The sequence below is a fragment of the Lithobates pipiens genome, unplaced genomic scaffold (genome assembly GCF_037356315.1).
Source record: "Lithobates pipiens isolate NorthernLeopardFrog02 unplaced genomic scaffold, aLitPip1_a1.2 Scaffold_3, whole genome shotgun sequence".
NCBI lineage: Eukaryota > Metazoa > Chordata > Amphibia > Anura > Ranidae > Lithobates > Lithobates pipiens.
This window is the reverse complement of record NW_027507790.1, coordinates 94,731,607-94,754,667: the sequence shown is the minus strand read 5'-3', so window position 1 is coordinate 94,754,667 and position 23,061 is coordinate 94,731,607. Positions and strand designations below refer to the sequence as shown.

Here is a 23,061-nt window from a genome sequence, read left to right as displayed (position 1 = left end):
TGTCTTCCGCCTGAAGCTCTGTGTGCTGGCTCCGTTCCCTGCAAGCGACGTGACGCATGGGGGCGGAGCCCGGAGGCAAATTCAAAAAGTACACAAAACATAACACATACAGTACACTGTAATCTTATAGATTACATTACTGTATCAAATCATTTCACCTCCCTTTTGTCCCTAGTGCTTTGTCCAGTGCCCTGCATGGACTTTTATATTATTCTGTTCTTTCTGCCTGAAAACTTGAGATTGTCCAATCTCAACCAAAAAGTGTACCTTTACATCAAAAGTGGTTTTAGACCAGCTAGAAAACAGCGATAGTAAATTAGAACACTTGCAGAATTGAGCAATTCATTTTATTATTATTATATTATTATTATTTTTTATAATTATTTATAGTTATTTATTATGTATAATTTATGATTTCATGTTTAAAACTTTATCATACCCAGGATGTCTACTAGACTCTAGTTTGGACAGATTTAAGTGTGTTCTTACTAAGAATTACAAACCTACAATATAAAACGCCAAATTTCTAGGAATGGGTGAACAGTTCAGCCCGAGCATAAGTTCAGGCCAAACTTTGGTTGTTCGGATGGTCAGTGAACAACAAACATTATGCGGTGTTCGTGGCAAATTCAAAAGCCATGGAACCTCGTTAGTCTATGGGACACTAACATGAAAAACCAAAAGTGCTAATTTTAAAGGCTTATATGCAAGTTATTGTCTTAAAAAGTGTTTGGGGACCCAGGTCCTACCCTTCAGGTCTGGTATGGATTTTAAGGGGAACCCTGCAGCCAAATTTTTTTAAAAATGGCGTAGGGGTCCCCCCAAAATCCATACCAGACACTTATCTGAGCACGCAACCTGGCAGGCCACAGCAAAAGGGGGGGCGAGAGTCACCCCAAAGCACCTTGTCCCCATGTTGATGGGGACAAGGGCCTCATCCCCAAAACCCTTGTCTGGTGGTTGTGGGGGTCTGCAGATGGGGGGATTATCAGAATCTGGAAGCCTGCTTTAACAAGGGGACCCCCAGATCCCAGCCTCCCCCCATGTGAATTGGTAATGGGTACTAACTGTACTAACTGTTGGGAATGTGCTGATGGAGAAAATAAATGTACAATTGTTAGATGGGGGTCAGATAAGCTTCTCTGGAGAGTTGAGTTTTCAGGGATCATCTGAAAGTGTATAAAGTAGGAGAAAGTCAGACAGATTGGGGTAGAGCATTCCAGAGGATGGAAGAGGCTCTGGAGAAATCTTAAAGGCAAGCATGGGATGAGGTCACAAGGGAGTTATAGAGCAGAACAGGGTGTAGCAGACGCTGAGTAGTTTGTAAGGTGGATGAGCCTAGCCATCCCCTTGAGTAAATCACAAAGTGGGGGGGGTCACTTTCGCTCAGTGGGGCCATTAGGTGGGCCATGGTGGTCTAGATATCTGGAGTATAGTAGTGTTAGCTACTGAGATGACATGCGGCAGTCACTATGTATCAGAGCAACAGTTAGTCTGCCAGCTAGTCATAGTATGAGAATAGAGCAGCAGTGCAGTTTCAGAAGCCAGGCACAGGTGTTAGAGAGCAATAGAAAGCAGTCTTTCAAACTTGTACAGTCAGCTATTTTTTACTCAACATCGGTCCCCTGCAGTCAGCAGACTGTCCTATCTAGGCAGTATGCTAGGTACATTATTCTTGGGGTTAGGCGTGCATATATAATAGCAAGCACCAGTGTGTCACTTGTGAATTCCGTGATTTCCATCCTGGTTTCTTCTGTGAACAACAATCACTATTCGCTCCTCGAATAGTTTCCAAGTCTTCCAGTATCAACGCCAAGTGGCTGTGCCGCCCACAAAATGGCTCCCAGTCACCCGTCAACAGGGCATTCCACAAGTGGCATCATGTAACGCTGATGACGTCAATTATATATTATATGTTTGGTTATGGTGACACCCTAACAGGTAAGTGGTCTATTGGAGTACATGAATCTTAAAGATATGCAAGCCCCCAGAGTCTATTATTTATAGGGATACAACTCTGCCTACAAGCACAGTGACATTAAGGAAGGTATATGTCAGATGATCTTAAATAGTTAGAAAATAAACAAACCACTCACTTGTATGATCACATACAAACAACAACAAAGTTAAATATATGTACAGATGAGTATATATCAGTCAGTCCAGGAAAAAAAGTTAAACCTAATTTGGAATAATAAACCCCAAAAAAGACTTGCAGTACAAATTTCAACCAGCAGATGTCATGCAATGGTATAACATTGTCCTGTACATCCTATGAACATTACCATTTTTTTTTTTTTTTTTTTTTTTTTTTTTTAATGAACTGGTGAAAAGTGCAGTGTTCCAGTGTAAAATAACTATTCCACTAATCAGCAAATTCTAATCTGAGACATTTTTCTGCATACATATGTGACACCTGTAAAATTATGGTTGGCTAGTACACATTGCACACAATGGTTTCACTTTTACTGTGCTCTATCAAATACGCCTAAGACATGTGCACTTTCCTGGACATTGTATACAGTTGACTTTTATATATGTTTTTATGTGAATTAGGGGATTGACAATATCGAACAAATTTATATGGTTAAAAGAGAAACACTTTGATAGAATCAATTATGGGAAACACAATTATTGTTTTTTATTTTAGGATGACAATAAATACCATGAAGATATTTTTGGAGTAACACTACGAACTTATGAAGTTACAAATCGTCTCAGATCTGAATCTATTGCATTTATTGAAGAGAGCAAAAAAGACTCAGATGAGTAAGTGTAAAACTATTATTATCATTGCTGGTGTATGAATCAATAGTAAAGTAACTCAAAAATCGTCATCTTCAAAATTCACTTAAATAAAGATCCCCAGTTGCTTTGGTAAATCAGCCGCATTCATTTTCTACCCTCCAATGCCCTCCTAACCTAGAAACCCCCCCCCCCCATTGCTTACTTAACTCACAGGCATATTATTCTATCGACTTTCGGGTTATTGATCTCCATCATTCATATTAATATATATATATATATATATATATATATATATATATATACACAGTCCCTGACAAAAGTCTTGTCGCTTCTCTATTTTGTAGAAACTCTTGCTATTAACCTGACTTTTAATTAATCAATTGGTGTTAGAAATAGCTCATATGAACAGCTAAAGCCCTCCCAAATGATGTTTAATGCACTGAAATAAATTAGTTTCACTGAAAAAAGATTTACCATTTAATCAAGACAGACGGGTCAAATTTTGGCAAGACAAAAGTTTTGTCGCCTATACAGAAATTGAACAACTTTACTGAAAATCCAAAAATATGTCAGCAAATGAAGTAGTGGTGCTGTGAGATCCAAATTTAATATCTTGTATGACTTCCATGAGCTTGAAGGACAGCATCCATGCAGTTTGGCAAGGATTCATACCATTTTTGATGAAGTCATCAGGAATAGCAAAGAAAACAGTCTTGCATGCCTCCCAGAGTTCATCAATATTCTTTGGTTTCGTCTTCCATGCTTCATCTTTCATCCTGTGCCACATATGCTCAATGATGTTCATGTCTGGTGACTGGGCTGGCCAATCCTGCAGCATCCTGATCTTCTTTGCCTTAAGGAACTTTGATGTGGAGATGGAAGTATGCAAAGGAGCACCATCCTGCTGCAAAATTTGGCCTTTTTTATGGTTGGGAATATAAGAGGTCGCTAAGATTTCTTGGTATTTTAGACTATTGATGTTGCCTTCCACCCTGCAGATCCCTCGCACACCCCCATACTGGATGTAACCCCAGACCATGACTTTGCCTTCACCAAACTTCACTGTTTTCTGGGTAAATCTCGGTTCCATGTGGGTTCCAGTAGGTCTCCTGCAATATTTGCGGTGACTATTGTGTAATTCAACAGAAGATTCATCTGAAAAATCCACCTTCTGCCACTTTTCCAGAGTCCATACCTTTAGCAGGCTGTGGCCCTTGGCAAATGCCACACGGTTTTTCAATTGTCTTTTGTTTAATGTTGGCTTATGGGCACTGATTCGACCATGGAGGCCATTTCGAGACAGAATCCGACAAACTGTTTTGGTTGACACAGGGACTTCAGGTGACCAGGTCTCGTGGAGCTTTGCTGCAGTGGAAAATGGGCTGGCCTTGGATTTTCGAGCCAACAAACAGTCCTCTCGAGCAGTTGTCTTGCGGGGTCGGCCTGACCTGGCCTTGTCCAAAACATCTCCAGTCTCTTCAAATCTTTTTTTTATCCTCTGAACTTGACGCTGAGACACATGGACAGTGTCTGCCACATCAGCAGTGGATCTGGTCTTCAGCCTCTTCATAATCAACACTTTAGTCTCCGGGTGAATCTTAAGCATGTTTGCAGATGTCTAGTTCCAGTTGAGAAGGTCTAGTGTACTGGTGTTATTTTTATACACACCTGAGACCTAATTGATCCATTATTAGTCACAGGTGAAGCTCATATAACAAGGCGACAAAACTTATGTCAGCAAAAATTTACTCAATGGGCTTTACCAAGCTGTGAATATTAGAATACTTTTCGTTTCGTTTCGTTTTGCACTGAAAGATTATTACAAAAGCTGTTGGGATTAAAATGACCCATTTCTTGTAACAAAATCTTGATTAGAAATATATTTTAGCGGCACTTCAGGTCAATTTGTACACAAGCGACAAGACTTTTGTCAGGGACTGTATATATATATATATATACACTGAGCAAAATTATAAACGCAACACTTTTGTGTTTGCCCCTATTTATCATGAGCTGAACACAAAGATCTATGACTTTTTCTATATATACAAAAGGCCTATTTCTCTTTTAAATATTGCTCACAAATCTGTCTAAATCTGTGTTAGTGAGCACTTCTCCTTTGCCGAGATAATCCATCCACCTCACAGGTGTGGCATATCAAGATGCTGATTAGACAGCATGATTATTGCACAGGTGTGCCTTAGGCTAGCCACAATAAAAGACCACTCTAAAATGTGCAGTTTTACTGTATTGGCGGAGGGTCCAAAAACCAATTAGTATCTGGTGTTACCACCATTTGCCTCACGCAATGCAGCACATCTCCTTCGCATACAGTTAATCAGGTTGTTGATTGTGGCCTGTGGAATGTTGGTCCATTCCTCTATTCAATGGCTGTGTGAAGTTGCTGGATATTGGCAGAAATGGGCGCAATCACGGGAAACTGTCATATGGCGGCCTCCCAGAACTAACCGGCCGTGCTGTAGCCGTTATTTGGCTATAATGCAGTCGTCAAGTGGTTAAACAGTATAGCCTCAGGCATCACTTCCAGGAGTATTTAATCCTTGCATCCCCCAGAACACTCAGTGGTAAATTCCCACCAGCCCCTACAACATTACTGAGCCCTGTAGAGACATTGGAACAATTGTAAGAAACCACAGTACATTGTGGGGGATGCAGACATTCAACACTGCTGAATGCTAAAGACTTTGCCAAAGGCTATACAACTCAAAGATAGTGTAAGTATTCAGTATCTTTTGTGGCTGGAGCTATGTTTTGGAATTATTTTTTGTCAAGCAGAGTCGCTTTTAAAGAATAGGTTAACCCTGCATTTCATATTCCTGATATGTGCCTGTTGAACCATGTACTTGTATGACAAAAAATATAATGTTCTTTTTGTATTGCTTCCTTTGTGTGAAGTACCTAGTGTTACTGCCAGTCCCTCTGCTTTACTATTAAAAACTCACCACACTAAGCATGAGAGCACAGCGTGGTCAGTTTTCTGTCTGTTCTGAGAACTCAGCCAGCTCTTCTCCGATAATTAGACTTGTCCTGACAGCCATTCACTGGGTAGTTCAGTGTACTGCTGTTTCTCCTCCAGGTCTCTAAGCTCTTTATGCAACTGAGAACAGAGGGAATGTGATCACTTATAAAAAAAGGGAAACAAAGGTATTTATAATGTTCTTTATATGTATACACAAATGTTTTGCCTTTCATTTCTATTTTAAACTGAATGGGTTGTTTTACAAGTTGAGGGTTCACATATACGTTAAGCTTAGAGTGGTTCCCCAGCTCCTGACTTTTAATAGACAGACACTCATCTGTCCGGGGATCCAGGGCTGCGTTCACCCAAAAGGGCACTGGGACCCCCCCCCCCCCCCAGATCACCTAGGCAATCTGAGTGGAAGGTGGTCAAAACCAGGTACCCCCCCCCCCACCCCCCACGCAAAAAAAAGTGTGCCAAATTTTAAAAAGCGGAACTTCCCCTTTTGGGTGGAGTTCTGTTCCACTTTAAGCTGGGTACACACAGGTTTTTTTTTATTCAACCAGCAGGTTGAATTAATAAAAAAAAAAAAACAACAGATCCCCTTATTAACACAAGCAATGTATTCTGATAGGGGGACCCCACACCCACACAACCCCCACCCACCACAATACACTGACCAGTTGATCGAATGCTGGTTTTCCAGCAGGACTGTTTGTCAGTAGCCATTCGTTGGACCAGCTTCACTCTGTTGAACAGACAACTGTACATAAGGACTGAAAGTGGGCCGGTTCCTGCCGAACCAGCTGATTTTCGCCCCCCCATGTAGCTGGATTAAAAGAGATTCAGTCTCAGAGTTTAAGAATATGAAAATGCAGATTCCTGGCATCAATTTACTAATTTCTACATTTGATTTCTAGTTGGTTGGTTGGTTTAATTTGATACTAGTTTCTTGTGGGGAAAAGTAATCAGCTTGTGTTATAGGTATAAAAATAAAAAGTTAACATGCTATTGTTTACTTTTTTTCCTCTTAGGGTATTCAGCTCATAACTGGAATGTTTCATTGTCCACAGATGACCACCTGGCCACGCAAGAAGCACCCACACTCCATGCACATGGCCATCACACCTGCATGTACACTGTTTGTGGAGACATACATAAACTGTGTGTACTGCATGTATGACACAAGACAACTCCTCCATACCTGTATAGCAATGTGGAGAGTCACATATACCGATTTGCTTTATCTTCTCATATAAAGCCTCCCTTACAAGATGGATTTTGTAACATCAGAGGCAAAGTTAATCTTTTTTTATTGGACTGAGCACCGATCTGCCTGCTTTCCTGTGCTGTCTTTGTCCTGTGCTTATAACAATATATAAATATGTGTAAGAGGGACATATATATAAGGATATATATTCCATTGTAATTATGGGATTTCAGTTGTTTTTAAATATAAACACACTGACATGGTTTTGCTTGAAATTAATCAGCGGCATAATGAGATGCCAAAAAAAAAAAATCTAAAGAAAAAACACTATTCTCTGGTGCATGAATCTTGTCATTTTACTCAGGCCATGCTTTGCTTTGTTTGGACTGAAATATGTCCATTTATTTAATGAGATTCAATGGTTACCTTTTATGCAAGAAGATAAGATGGCTATGTCTCTTCAGTCCACACTGATTAACCTTAGGCTCCCATGTGCCATTTACACTAGTGGAAAGATATGTACAAGTTCTATATCTATGTCCAAGTCTAGTAGAAGATCATGCTGCAACCCCTAATGTCCAATCCCTTTCACTGAAAGTGACATTGATGTTTTGGAAATAACGGGGGGACTGCCAACATAAATATAGGGCTTTAAATTCACCTAAATGTGGCAAAGACCTAGTCTGTATCCTGGAAGATTCTGCTTAGCAAAATGGATGGAATATATGATAATCTGGGGACCAAGAATTTATTCTAGAACTAGATTTGTCTTTTTAACCCACAGGTTTATATCCCAGCAATGGACTGCAGAAAACGTCTACTACAATGAGTGAAACAAAGTGCTTGGGGGTTTGTAGTAATGTCACACCAATGTACGATTGTGGTGTTTGCAGAGTGCCTTGGCCATACCTTAGAACCATTTTGCGACTTAAAGGGGATTTCCACAAAACCAGAATATCCCTTGTGTTTCCTGTGTTTACAAACCTTTGATATGGCTTTCTATCAGGGTTTTGAATGTGGATTTCCTTATAGATAAATGTTCATGAGGTTACATGAATCAGTTCATACCTACTTCATGAGAGGGGATCTGCTAAGAGTCAAGATTTGAAGCCTGTATTTAAAAGATACAGCAGTATTTTCAGAACCAAGTTTAGGAGACCATTTCTGAAAGTTACAAACGTTTTACAGCTATATAGCATAAAACAAAATGGAATCTTCGCTAATAGCATCAAAGCCTACAACATTTGCAAGAGTAATTGAAGCGGCCCCTGCAGTGGTCCTTTACCAGATAGAATATGTGTGTTTAATTGATGTATCACAATATGTTTATTCAAAAATGACTATATACAGTCATGGTGGAGGGAATTGAGGAAGATGGTTTGCAATATATCAATATATCTATTGTACTAATTGAAACAAAAAATGATATGATTATTTTTAACTCTACTTACAAAGCGGCAAAAGTGTATGTACTTTTTACAATTTGACAGTCATCAGAAATACTGATTGTGCTTAAAGGACCACTAAACTAAATGCAAGTTTAATAAATGAAAATCCCTAATTCTCATGTTGAGTCTCTATTTAGTAAACCATTGAGCAAGAATACGAGTCCTTGACTTCTGCATACTAGTTTGGATTCTGCAGCTCACTAAATAGAGAAGTGAGAGAGTCAGCATGACCTGCAACAGAAGAGATCAGGAATGGCAGTAAATGCCTCTCATAATAAGTTCAGTTTGGTATTTTGACGCCGGAGCTATTTACTAAATTGCATAGTTACACTTGGCATGGGTAACCACACAGAAATAGATATTATTATAGTAATGAATGCATGAACAAATGAACATGACATTATTTAAAATAATATTTTCTTCTTCAAAAATCCTTTATTTCTTACTTGCAAGTCAAAGTGCCAGATCAGTTCCCTTCTCTACCGCTCTATCTACAGTATATTTTTCTAGATGTTTCTGTTAAGTTACAATATGAGGCTGTTCCCATTCCTACATGTTGAGTATGGCGAGCCACAGAATCAGTAGACTCTCATAATAAATAGTTTTAGCTTGCCTTCCCTGCCACCAATTATACAGAGGTATTTATAACAAAAAAAATGGCATAGCTATTCGTCCAGCGAAACGACTGTTACATTTGTGAGAATGGGGCAAAATCAAATGTTCTCCTGTTTTTTTTAATGAGTTTATTGCTATCCATTCATAAGAAATATAGTAGTTCTTTCAAATACTGAATTATGGCCACTAGATGGAGATAAGGATTGCAGGAAATAAATATTTATTTCCTATTATTCTTAGCTCCATCTGGTATCCATACCATGGTACAGTATATTCCCAAACCACATAACATTCCATTTTGCCCCATTTACACGGAACACAATGCACCAGTACTTTTGCTTGACAAATAGCTATGCATTTTTATATAAATAGTCAAAGTATTGAAGTTGGCTGTTTGGCAGTGACGTTCTTAACACCCAGTCTATCTTTCAAGAGCCCAATTCATAGAAAATGGTAGAGCAAAGACACAGAGAGCTTGCAAGCAAGAGATAAAGAAAAAACATGTTAAAGAAACAGATCATATCCAAAGTAACACTGATCAAAAGTACCCAAATAATACCCCAATACTTCTGGATGCTCAGCAATAGCAGCATTGTCTTATGGCTGGACTATAGGCAGATATAAAAACACAATTTGAATGTAGTTATGTCTGTTATGTTTGGTAAAATCATCATTAAATGTATTTTTAAAACCAGTACCTGCTCCCCTTTGAAAGGTGCCAAATGTGGCACTGGATGGTGGGAGGGGTCAGATAAGTGGAGCTTCCACTTTTGGATGGAATTCTGCTTTAAAGGTATCAGCATGACAGCCAGCATTTAAAGAATAAATGCCCAGTAATGGAAGCCTCCATGTTCCTGCAATGACATTTAATTTAAAAGGAGATACAGACATGCCCAGCTACACATCAGTTCAGCCCTACTGCATTCCACAGTGCAATCAATCTAATGCTGGTTGCTTTCTGGCAAATTTAGAGAACAGAATGAGTTAAAATAAAACTATAGGCCGAAACATTTTATTTTTATTTTGGATAGAGCATGAGAGGGTTATAGCCCCCTGTCAGATTTTATTTTGGCATATGTGTCCTATTGTGGAAATTGACCTTCACTTCCTATCCTATAGCTAAACAGGAAGAGAGAGGAAATCCCGGCAAAATAAGGGAATCCATTCCTGGTCGTCTGAACTAGTGCCTTCATTGGAAGATTAGCCCTCTATTACTTTTATGGGGACAACCCCAAAATTTTGGATTTTCCCTTTCAATAATAATGGTAAACAAGATAAATAGAGAGGGGGAATCTTCCTAACGGGGGCACAGACAGCAATAATTACCTAATAGGGGTTCTAATTCCTCTCGACTCTGTCCAAAACAAAAAAAAGTTGTGCCTTTAGTTATACTTTTTTATGCTGTTGATCTCAACAGTAAAATGATGCGCCTTCATTGTTCAATCAATAGACTGGAAGAAGGTCCTTATTTAAACTGCACTGCAGTGGGGAAAAGTGAGGTCAGGGGCAGATTATCCTGTGCCTGAATCACAAGAATGGCTGAACAGAATTAGAAATCTTTTGGCAGAATGGGTACCTTACCTGTGTGTTCAACTTTAGCCACATGCCTGGAGTTCAGCTTTCATATTTAAAAAGGATTTCTTCTTTTGTAAATGTTCCACATAATTGTTATAATATTAGGAACCATCGTCATTTGTAACAGAATGATTTTCAGGGTCCATGCACACTGGGCTTAAAAAACATCTGTTCTCTCGGAAGTAAAAAACACTCATATAGAGCATTTTTTGTATAAAGTTTAGATGAGTTTAGGAGAGTTTTTTCTGCCTCCAAGCTCTAATCAGAAATGCAAACCAGAAGGGTTTTTTTTCTGCCTCCTATGCTGCGTACACACGACCGGACTTTCCGGCAGACTAGGTCAGATGGTCTTCCCGACTGAGTTTCGGCGGAGTTCCAACAGACTTTCCGAATGAACGGACTTGGACACACACAATCACACTAAAGTCCAACAGATTAGACGTACGACCGGACTAGAATAACTAAGTTCATAGCCAGTAGCCAATAGCTGCCCTAGCGTCGGTTTTCATCCATCGGACTAGCATACAGACAAACTGATTTTTCGACCGGACTCGAGTCCGTCGGAAAGATTTGAAACATGTTCTAAATCTAAAGTCCGTCTGATTTTTCGACAGCAAAGGTCCGATGAAGCCCACACACGGTTGAATTGTCCGACAGATTCGTTCCGCTGGACCTTTGCTGATTAAAAGTCCGGCCGTGTGTACACGGCATTGGGCTTAATGTACACGGGATGTTTTTACAACCTCTTCTGAACTATTTAACTTGACAGATAGTAATCCATATTTAAAACGTCTAGTTTGCTGTGTTTACATGCCGCATTTTGCTGTGCTTGCGTTTAGAAGCCTTTGAAAATAATATTTTTTTTAAATTAACCAAAAATGAAAAATGCCTGTAAACGAAATGCATTTGGCATTTGAAATGCCTCCAAACACAGCTTCTAAACGCATTTTTTTTGGTTCCAAAAAAAAGCCTCTAAATGCAACTGCCTAGAAACAACTATAAATGAGGCTAAGCGCGGCTAAACGCGAGTAAACGTGGCTAAACAGACGTTTTTAGACGCCGGTTTCTAGCTGTCAAATTAAGGAGAGGTTGAAAAACATCCTGTGTACATGAAGCCTAAACATTAAACTAAAAATATGCCTCTTAACATCCTAATATGCATGGACACATAGGATAACATTGAGTTGCTTCTGCAGGCAGAACACAAGACTTCTGTAGAAGCAACATTTTTTAAGCCAGTTTGCATGGAGCCTAAGAAATTATTGTTAAGATTTTTTTTTTTAAACATGTAAATAAGATAGTACATACGCATAAGAAAAATGGCAAACGTTTACTAAAATAAACAAATAAGAAGAGAAAGTGTTTTTTAGAGAATGTTATGGATTATTCTTTAAGCATACTGACATTTTATATAACTTCTTGTATCCATGACACACTATTAAAAACTTTCTAATAAATTCCATCATGCATGGTTGTCGCATGCATGAAGCCTGTGTATTCCTGACTAATCCAGGCGATACAACCTTCATTAGGGGTGTGAAAGGAATTGTGCCACTTTTCTGAGCCCTTAAGAAGTATGTTTAATCTGATTGCTCCTGTTACTCAGGTCTATTGACAACCTGGGCTAATCAGGCTAATCACAACATAGCTGAAGATCAACATTCAGAAATCGGAAGCTCCTATATAGACCTTGCTACCTTTTGACTACAAGTGGTAAGTTTAGGGCATAAATCAATAAAATATATACAAGAACACAATCCTTGGAATTCATAAAGACTGGTGCAGGCAGATTTTGTGAAAGTGTCTCTAATGCATTCTAAAAGTGGTGCACAATGCACCAAAATCATGTACTTGTCTAAAACATGCACCAAATGTGTTGCAAATGGTTCATGAAGTTGGCACAAACATTAACAAAAGCGAGTAACACCAGAAACATGGCACAGCAGATTTATTGAAATCCCCCAATATATTCTCTTAAAGCAAACTCAGAATTTTTTAGATCTTTATTTTTCCTTTGCACTATTTCCTACATTGTTATGTTGTCCCTATAATTTACTTACAAATAATAATTTGAAGTTGGCTATTTTTATATGATAGAATGTTTGAGAGATAGCTCAACTGTAAATGTAGATGAAAATGAACTTGTGCCTTGGGGGCAAAGAAAGATAGGTTATTGCAGTCGGAACTTGCACAGGTCTCAGAATTCTTCCTGTCCCCCATATGCCAGTACTGGGCAAATCACCGGGCACTGACACTACCACAAGCCAAGTTTAAAGAGAATCATATTATACTGGTTTCCCACAGGAGTCAAGCCCCCATTGCGTCCTTACTGTTGTAAAGGCTTGCTTGATGATCTCCTTACATCTTTACATGGCAAGTATCAGACTGTGTGTTACCCACATATCTATATACATAATCCACTTGAGGTCACAGAATATCACCCTCTGTGTCTCCAAGTTCATTCATAAATGAACATTTGTAAAGACTCTCCATGCTGCTGACAATGCTTTTAACCAAGCTTTCAGTCCAGCATCCTACTCAATTTCAACCACACCGAAGACATCTAGAACAGTCAAGGCTGCTGTTAGAAATCATTGGGCCCCGTACAGTCTTCCTGATGGGGGCCCCATCCCCAAAGCCACACCTACAAACCGACACCCCCAATCAATGCAGCCCCCACTTGGTCTTTATGAGTTAGTTCACACTATTCCTCTCTGAACAGTGATTTGGATTGCTCTTCAGAGAACATTTGGCAGACTGTGAAGAGTTGTTGCATCACCTCTTTTAACCACTTAAAAACCCTGACAGCAGTTGAATTGCGACGCGTTTCATCACTTCGGACTTCGTCACAGTGTCAAAGTCCGAAGTGACGAAACGTGTCCAGACATGGCTACACGGCAACACTGAGACAGTGACTCCATGTGTACAAAGGTAGCTATGAGGAGATCGCAACACTGAGTCACCTGGCATGTTTGGAATTTTAACAAGGCAATTTTGAATCTTTTATGATTTAAGTGCATTACTTTTAATAAACCGATTACCTTAAGGTGTTTTTACACTATTGGAGGCTCTGTCTCAATTTCTATCCCCACATGTGGAGAGTGTCTTTATTAATCCGGATGGAGATTGGCATGTAAAGTGGCTCTTAAATAACATCTAATAAGGTGATATTTGCCAGACACGAGAGTGAATGGCAACAGCATCTGGTGAGCTTTATTTTTAAGGGAGTGGAATTGGCACACATCACTTTGGTGAAGGATTTTGGTGGATCAATGAGATTTTGTTTCACTATTCACCTATTTCACCTGCTGAGGTACAAAGAATCACTCCATCAGGGAAGACATAGCATAGGCAGTGGGCGGCCAGCCAGGACTATAACGTGCAGCGGGACATGCAGCCGGACTTCATGTACCTACACCCAAAAAAGAAAAAAGTTTCACCTCTGCTCTTACCTCCTGGGCCCCTCTACTGACCTGATGGGGCCCAGGGAACTGTAATTCAAGCCATGGATAGCAAGTAGGAGGGAGGGTGGTTCTAGTAAAATCAATGTATCCCATTTAGGCAGGAATGAACCATAAAGCTGCCCGGGCCCCCTCTGTTTTACTGATGGTGCTCGGGCCCGGTACAACAGGGCTGGCTGTACTGCCTTATCAGTTGCCCTGAGAGCAGTGTTTCTCAACTCCAGTCCTCCAGTCCAACAGAAACACTGATCTAGTGAGCCAACTAAATAATTATTTAACTCTTTTCCATGATAAATATGTGTATTAAAAGATTATCAAAAGAGTGGATAAAAAAACTAAAAGGTGGAAATGTATTGGGCAACATTTCCAAGACACATTGAAGACTTCATGTTCCATGTTATGCCTAAAATGTTAGGTGATGTAGAGCAATGAGCTGCACATAAAAGTTATGGAAATATTACAAATTTCATTTTCTGTACAGATGTGAGACTCTTTACATACATAGCTGTGAATGTTATTAGTTTTTTCACATAATGAGACTTCTGTAACTTTTTTTATTTTAGATATAGTGGTCCTTTAAGTACAAGGATTAAGGGTGGTACAAACAATTCAAGAATAGAAAAAAAATAGACTAAACACCAATTCTTATACTGCTATACTATGCAAAAAAAGGGTGTATGAATTGCAGACAACAGATCGTTCTACTGCCTAAAACATGAGATAAGTGTTTCACTCATCTTCATAAATCTATATTTATATCAATTGATTTCTTATGAATCTAATGGATCTGCATTTGACAAAAGCATTGGAAGTTACAGAAAAAAATATATAAATGTGCTTGGTCATCTATTCATATTCTTTGTTTCCTCAATGGTAAAACATTTAGGTAAAACATTTATGATGGTAAAACATTTAGGGGTTTGCATAATGCCAAAATTGTGACATTTGTGAAAGTGGATGAGGTGATCAGTTAAAAAGTTAACGTCAGTAAAAAGATAAGAAAAAAAAACTCTCTAATAAAGCAAAACTGCAATTTTACATGGGTGTTAATGGCCATTCTTCATCGTTAGCAGGACTAGTATGTTACACCTCTACTTTGACTGTAGTCTAAGCATGCACCCTTTGTATAGTCCCAAGCTAACAGTGGTATGGATCAGCATTGCATATGTTTGTTTGAAAAAGATCTACTATGAAAATAAAAGAGCTTTAACTCATTCTTTGTTATCCTTTTTTATTTATATTTTTAAATCTGAAAAATAATGGAATGAAATAAAATCTTCATGCCTTCAAATAATACGGACTCTTCAAAAAAGTGAACATATAGATCATCAATAATACAGACTCTTCAGAAAGTGATTAAAAGTGATTTGTCTTCAAAAAAGGGTTGAAAATTATGTATCTTTAATAATATAGACACTTCAAAAAAGTGATTGAGCATACAGTGTATGTTTATAAAGCAATAAATGAGACATTCACCAAACATTTACTGGTAGTAAATCATTCACTGTATAATAAAATACATTCAGCAGGAGGATTCACTTGCAATGTATGTTTGGTAGATGTCACATTAACTGATTTATAACTATGCCCAATAATGTGTTGGGTTTTTGCAATGTAAATATTTGCAGGTCCAGGGAAATCCTACTAAACTTAATTATATCTACTGTCAAGGTATTTTGTCCTGATTTGCAAGTTGTAGATATAATAATAAATAAGTGATTAAAGAATAAATTATACTTATCATATTTGACACCCAGAGCAGATTTGTGTAAATAATAGCGCTTCTGTACATTGCTAGTCAGTAGATGAAGGGCCCTCTTATATTGGAGATCAGTGGAATGGCCCCTTTACAATGGTTCTCAGTTAAAGAAGGGCCCCCTTAAATTGGTGTTCAGTAGGGAGGGGCCCCCATTAAATTGATGGTTGGTAGAATAAGGGCCCATTCACCCTGGTAGCCAGAAGGCCCCCCTTACACTGGTGGTCTGTGGGTTAGTTTTTTAATTTTGGTTCGACAGCAGCCTAAATCCAACCCCTAACTTCAACCTAAACCACATATATCAAACACAAGGCCCACGGGCTGAATCCAGCCCTCCTGGTCTTGTCATGTGGCCCTCGCACCCAGTTTTGCAGCTGGAATGTGGTGGAACTCCATTCTGCCACCTATGGCTCTCACCCTTTACTCCCTGCCATCCCTTATAAAAACAGAAGCCTTCTGTGTTTACAAGGAACAGCTTTGCTCTCAGCGAGACAGTGTTGCTTTTAGTGGCTCCTGGAAATAACACATCCCTGCAGACACTCATGGGAGGGGGGGGGGGGGGTATGGGGCAGATCTCCAGATTCTGAGATAGAGAACAATCTCCCTGCAAGCTGGGGCAGAGCCACCTACACAGGTAGGTACTAGAACCAGGCAAGGTAGGAGAGACAGATGCGAGGAAGCTTTTGAGCTTTTGGGGTGGGTAGGGGTGGCAAATTGTGCATTGTGTATCCCTGAACCCTGCACTCTGTACAAAGCACACCTCTGAACTCTATGTAATGCACTGCTGAAACCTGCACTCTGTACATAGCGCACCCCTGAATGGAACTCTGTGTATAGCGCACTACTGAACTTTGTACTCGGTACATAACACACCCCTAAACCCTGCACTCTGTACGTAGCACACTCCGGATACAACCAGCCCTTTGCGGGAAACCATTATGTGGCCTGCAATGAAGTTGAGTTTGACACCCCTGAACTAAACCTTACGGAACTATTAAAGTCAGCCTAAAATGTAAAGGCTTATGAAGACAAACATCATTCTGTTCTGTGTTTGATGCATGCTAGAAGCGCATATCAAACAGCCATTTATTTTAATGGTGTGCTGAGGCTGCATTTGTACTTATTTGTCTTACTTTGATATGCATTGCAAGAAGAGCAGGCAATACCTATAATACTACATAATGGAAAATGTATTCTTTAAAATGCCACTGGCAGCTATAGTGGGCCATGTTTGGAGGTGCCGGAAAGATTATTATGTTGACTAAACCCAGGACAGAAAAGGCTTCATGGGTGAAATGTGCAGAATAATGTCTACGGGTACCAACTGGGGGGAAAACCTGCAATCGTGACAGCACACGTGACACCAGAAGGCCAAAATCTAAGTGTTGTACCCCAATTAACTTTTATGCCACGTACACACTTTATGCCTGTTGTACTAGGTCAGACCGGATCAGTCCGTCGGACAATCCAATCGTGTGTTAGCTAGTCTGACCATTTTTTATTTTAAAAAATCAGACGGACCTAGAAATAGAACATGTTTTAAATCTATCCGACAAACTAAAAATTGGGAAAAACGATCATCTGTGTGCTAGTCCGATGGACGGCAGCTATTGCCTACTGGCTACTGAACTTCCTTGTTTAGTCCCATTTATGTCATCACGTTCAAAACAAACACACTTTTGAAAGGACTTAGTTCATATGCGTGTGGCCAAGTCCGTTCGTTCAGAAAGTCAGTCGGACCTCCGCCGAAAGTCCATCGGGAAGACCGCCGGACCTAGTCCGTCGAAAAGTCAGGTCATGTGTATGCTGCATTAGGTAAGTAAAAAGCTTTCATTTTACATGGATCAGATCTTTAAAGCAGAACTCAAGCAACAATTGTGAGGGTAACAGCTTCCTATATAACTATACTACAGGTTAGTGTATTAAAAATCTATACTGCTGCATATGCTTATGATTGTTTGGTTCAACTTTTTTAGTTTGGGATTGGAATAAATGTGGTTTTAAAGGTAATACACAATTGAGTGTTTTTCCTATGAGGTTGGCTGGAGTCTTAAAAAAACACTATCTGGAAAATCGGATAAGGAGGAGAACCTTGCTGCTTAAGGATTCCAGTAGGAGCTGAGGAATATTTGAGGACACTTATAAAGGGGACACACACACTTTTATGACCTTACAGTCAGTTGGGGGTCAAAGCTGTCAGGTGAGAGTACATCAGGTGAAGGGCAACACTGTGGTGTATAAAGTGGATGCGGGCACAGTATCGGTGGTTGGGAGAAGTATAGAAGGAACTATTGAAGAGACCATTGACAAATTGATTGATCACATATTTGAAAATCAAGTAGATGTATACACATTCACATACACAAATTCAAGTTCAGTCCTTCCTTTCAGCACATGGTTTGGCCTACAAAGACCACCAAGCCTTCCACAAAGGGGATCCCACTGATCACCAACGTAAGGGGTCCATTCTCACATTTACCATCAACGTAAGGGGGTCCTTCTCACATTAACCATTAATGTAAGTGGATCCTAAAGTGATTGTAATGACTTTTTTTTTTTTGTTAAATAACAAACATGTTATACTTACCTGGAATGATTTTTCACAGAGCAGCCCTGATCCTTCTCTTCTTAGGTCCCTGCCATCACACCTGGCTTTTTCCTCATTGCTCACTCCTGAGCCCCGCTCTGTGTTTCCATAAGGCACATAGAGCAGGGCTCAGCCTCGGCCTCCTTGTCACTGGCTGTGATTAACTGCAGCAGGAACCACTGCTGTATCTGAGGCAATAAGGAGGAAGAGAGCCGAGAGACCCTCGACTCCCATGCACATCACTGGGTCAAGATCGGACTTAGGTATGTATTTAAGGGGAGCTGCTGCAGAAGGTTTTTTTTACCTTACTGCATAGAATGTCGTAAGATAAAAATCGGTCTGCCTTTACAATCACTTTAAGCCAAATTTTCTTTATTAAAAATTCTTACAAACAAACATAAAATACATAATAATATACATATATAAATATATGCATATTTACACAACAAAAGAGAAAATAATTTAAACAGCACATTTTGTTCTAAAAAAAAACATGAATTTAGGGCAAAATTGCATGAGTTAACATATCATCACTGGGGAAAAATAAACCTTAATAAGTATCACATCATAACACCAGATATCAACCTGCGAAGTCTAGAAACAAACCCACACCATACATGCAGCCCTTCTTCAAAAAGAACAACACCACCAACAAAATCAAAAGAATTGAAAAGAACAGCATAGGAAGAAAAGTTACTTGTCCAGGGATGGCCAGTTCACCAAAGGAAGTTCTAATATTCCTCCAAGCCCTTATCCAACCAGCCCTAGGCTCCCTGCTCCTCTCAAATCTTCCCAATCTCACACAGAATGCCGTTCACCACCTCAACAGGGAGGAACTTCTGCCATGGGGAAATCAAGCCCTGTGCATTCCACTTAAAGTAACAGACACCTACACAAACTAGAAAAAGTGTATACAATAAAAAACCCAGCAAGTCAATAATGCCCCATACATCCATTCTGCATAACTCATGTGATAATGGAAGGGGATGCCTAGAACTCTCACCACCTTTTTATATACCTCTATGTTAAAGGGACACTAAAGCAAGAAGTGACTCCATTTTATCAACACACTTCGCTCTAGGACAATCCAAATCATCCACAGGGTAATGTTTCAGGTTCCCCATTAGACAGAGCCTTCCATGGAAAAGGCTAGATCCCGGCTAGATCCAAAAACATCAAAGGGATTCTATTCACCAGAGGGGTGGCAGAATCCAAAATACTCTTCTCCAGGACCTTCCTGGGGAGTGACCTGATAACCTGCATTGTTATCTGCTCCTGCTGTGGTATTTTCAGACATGGGACAACATAAGCTGCAAGCCTGCCATGTCTGACTATCAGATTTTTCAATGGTCCACTATTACCAACCATGGCAGAACAGGCTTAAATCAAGACTGAAAAATACCCATCCCTCACAGTAGGGTCTCTGCTAATATAGTAGCATGATTTTACTTTAAAAAGAGCAAAAAAAGAAAGACCATTCCTAGGTCACTCTCCCACCTGGACAGGTACATTACCGTACATTCTAGTTGATAAAGTTCAGCATAATTCCCGATCACAGAGCCCTTGAGCCCTTTGTTCCTCCCATGAACTCTTTTAGCCATGCCTTTGCACTTTCCGTTAGGCAGAATATTGTGCTCTCTCTAGCCAATATCTTGCTCTTGTTACTCCTGCTTAGGGATGAGCCGAACACCCCCCGGTTCGGTTCGCACCAGAACTTTCGAACGGACCCCAAATTCGAATGAACTTTAGAACCCCATTGAAGTCTATGGGACTCGAACGTTCGAAATTAAAAGTGCTAATTTTAACGGCTAATATGCAAGATACTGTCCTAAAAAGGGTTTGGGGACCTGGCTCCTGCCCCAGGGGACATGGGTCAATGCCTAAAATGTTTTTTAAAATGGCCGTTTTGGCGGGAGCACTAATTTTAATGACGATTAAAGTGAAAAAAAAAAGTGAAATATTCCTTTAAATATGGTGCCTGGGGGGTGTCTGTAGTATGCCTGTGAAGTGCCACGTGTTTCCCATGTTTAGAACAGTCCCTGCACAAAATTACATTAAACGGAAATAACACCATTTAAAACTGCTTGCGGTTTTAATGTTATATCTGGTTCCTGCAATATGGTTGAAAATCATTGAGAAAAATGGCATGGGTAGCCCTCCCTGCCCATTACCAGCCTATTTGGGTCTTGTACGCATATTAAGGGGAACCCTGTACCCATATTAAAAAAAGGAAATGCGTGTGGCCCCCAGGCCCTATATACTCAGAACAGCAGTATACAGGCGGTGCAAACAAGACAGGGACTGTGTAGGTTTTTTGTGTTAAGTTGAATCTGTTTGTAATTTTCAACTGGTACATTTTTAAAGTGTAGCTCCAGTCAAAAAAACTATTTTTAAGCTTTTTGGAAAACATAGGGAAGGGTTATCACCCCTGTATAATTTGTTTTGTCGTCCATCTTTTTTCATCTCACTTGCTGTTGTCTCCTTCCGTTTGCAAGTAGGAGATGTTTGTAAGTTGGATGTTTGAAAGTAGGGGCCTGCCCTATATGCTCTGCAGAAATGGCGGAACAAGGTGTTGGTTTTGCCACAACATTGTAAGCCCTCAAAGTGACTCTTGGTGGGCGCTGGAGCGCCCTGCTGTGAACGGTTATATCAAGAATTGTAATTACATGCCATTGTTGAACAGTGGTAGAAAAATTGACCTTTGGTGGTTGTGGTGCTGGTGCCACAACACTATAAGTCCTCACAGTTACTCTGGGTGGGCACAGGAATGGGCCCTCCTGTGAAATATTATATCAAGAACTGTAATTACTAGTCCCTGTTAAACAGGGGCAGAAAAATTGAGCCTTAGGCACTGGTGCTGGTGCCACGACACTGCAACCTTTCCCATATACTCTTGTTTTATTGCAGGAATTAGCCCTGCTGCAAAGCATTGCATCAAAAATTGTAATTAAACGCCCCTCTTAAACAGGGGCAGAAAAATTGGGCCTTAGGCACTGGTGCTGGTGCCACCACACTGCAACCTCTTCCATATACTCTAGTTTTATTGCAGGAATTAGCCCTGCTGCAAAGCATTGCATCAAAAATTGTAATTAAACGCCCCTGTAAAACAGGGGCAGAAAAATTGGGCCTTAGGCACTGGTGCTGGTGCCACCACACTGCAACCTCTTCCATATACTCTAGTTTTATTGCAGGAATTAGCCCTGCTGCAAAGCATTGCATCAAAAATTGTAATTAAACGCCCCTGTTAAACAGGGGCAGAAAAATTGGGCCTTAGGCACTGGTGCTGGTGCCACCACACTGCAACCTCTCCCATATACTCTAGTTTTATTGCAGGAATTAGCCCTGCTGCAAAGCATTGCATCAAAAATTGTAATTAAACGCCCCTGTTAAACAGGGGCAGAAAAATTGGGCTGATGGCATCACCCAGAGCAAGAAATGTTCTTCCAACATATCAGCGGAGGAGGAAGAGGATAGACAATCAACATAACAGGACAGTCACTCAGCATAGGCAGTCTTGAAGGGATGTGATATTTCAAAAAAAATTATTCGGTTACATCAGCTTCAGGTGCTTGGTAGCTGTGGGTGATCCAAGACTGATTCATCTTGATGAAGGTCAGTCGATCAACTGATTCGGTGGACAGGCGCACCCTGTGATCGGTAACAAAGCCACCAGCAGCACTGAAGGTGCGTTCCGAAAGAACGCTGGATGCAGGACAGGCCAGTAGCTCAATTGCTTACTGTGCAAGCTCTGGCCAGTGATCCATCCTCAAGACCCAGTAAGCCAGAGGATTTTCGGTGGGAAAGGTGTCCAAGTCTGACCTTGCCCCTAGGTATTCCTGCACCATGTAAATCAGACGCTGGCGATGGTTGCTGGAACCGATCATACCTTGGGGCTGCGGACTAAAAAATTGTCTGAAAGCATCAGTCAGATGGCCACCTTCTCCACCGCTCCTTCTGACCGATGCCTCAGCAACACGTTGTCCAGGACCAGGAGTTTGTAACCTCCCAGTCTCTGGGAACGCGTTGCACAGACCTTTCTGCAAGGCCTCCCGGAGATGTCTCATCCTCTGCTCCCTCTGCGATGGCAAGATAAGGTCGGCAACCTTACCCTTGTACCGTGGATCAAGGAGAGTGGCCAGCCAGTAATGGTCCCTCTCCTTGATCCGATGAATACGAGGATCCTTCCGCAGGCTTTGCAGGATCAGGGAGGCCATGCAGCGTAGGTTAGCTGAGGCATTCGGTTCGGAGTCCTCTGGATCACTAAGGGCAACATGATCCGCAGCTATCTCCTCCCAGCCACGTACAAGTCCACGTGTTTCTTGGGACTGTAAATCATCCCTACAAGACTGCTGCTGCTGATGCTGAGTGCCAGCCTCCACCTCCATGCTGACACAATCATCCTCCTCCTCCTCTTCCTCCTCCTCATCCTCTTCCTGTGTGATGGGTGGCACAGCAGGAACACTGTCTGGATAAAGGGGGCCTTGAGAGGCAAGGAAGTCCTCCTCTTCCTGCCTCTGTTCTGCCTCAAGTGCCCTGTCCATTATTCCACGCAGCGTATGCTCCAAGAGGTGGACAAGAGGTACAGTGTCACTGATGCATGCACTGTCACTGCTCACCATCCTTGTGGCCTCCTCAAACGGTGACAGGACAGTGCATGCATCCCTGATCATGCCCCACTGGC

The 23,061-nt window shown here is 40.6% G+C and overlaps 1 protein-coding gene across 4 annotated transcripts in view; it reads left to right on the top strand.

Moving 5' to 3' along the window:
* The window catches only part of NOS1 (nitric oxide synthase 1), a 358,775-nt gene extending 343,524 nt beyond the window's left edge, over nt 1-15,251 (top strand). For 3 of the 4 annotated variants that reach the window (XM_077462053.1, XM_077462055.1, XM_077462054.1), the window contains exons 28-30: nt 2,651-2,769; nt 5,846-5,913; nt 6,763-15,251. In XM_077462053.1, the coding sequence (XP_077318179.1) occupies nt 2,651-2,769; nt 5,846-5,870 (144 nt within the window). In that variant the 3' untranslated portion in view covers nt 5,871-5,913; nt 6,763-15,251. The remainder of the gene's footprint in view (nt 1-2,650; nt 2,770-5,845; nt 5,914-6,762) is intronic. The other variant, XM_077462056.1, reaches the window with a different exon arrangement.
* Nucleotides 15,252-23,061: the final 7,810 nt, after the last annotated feature.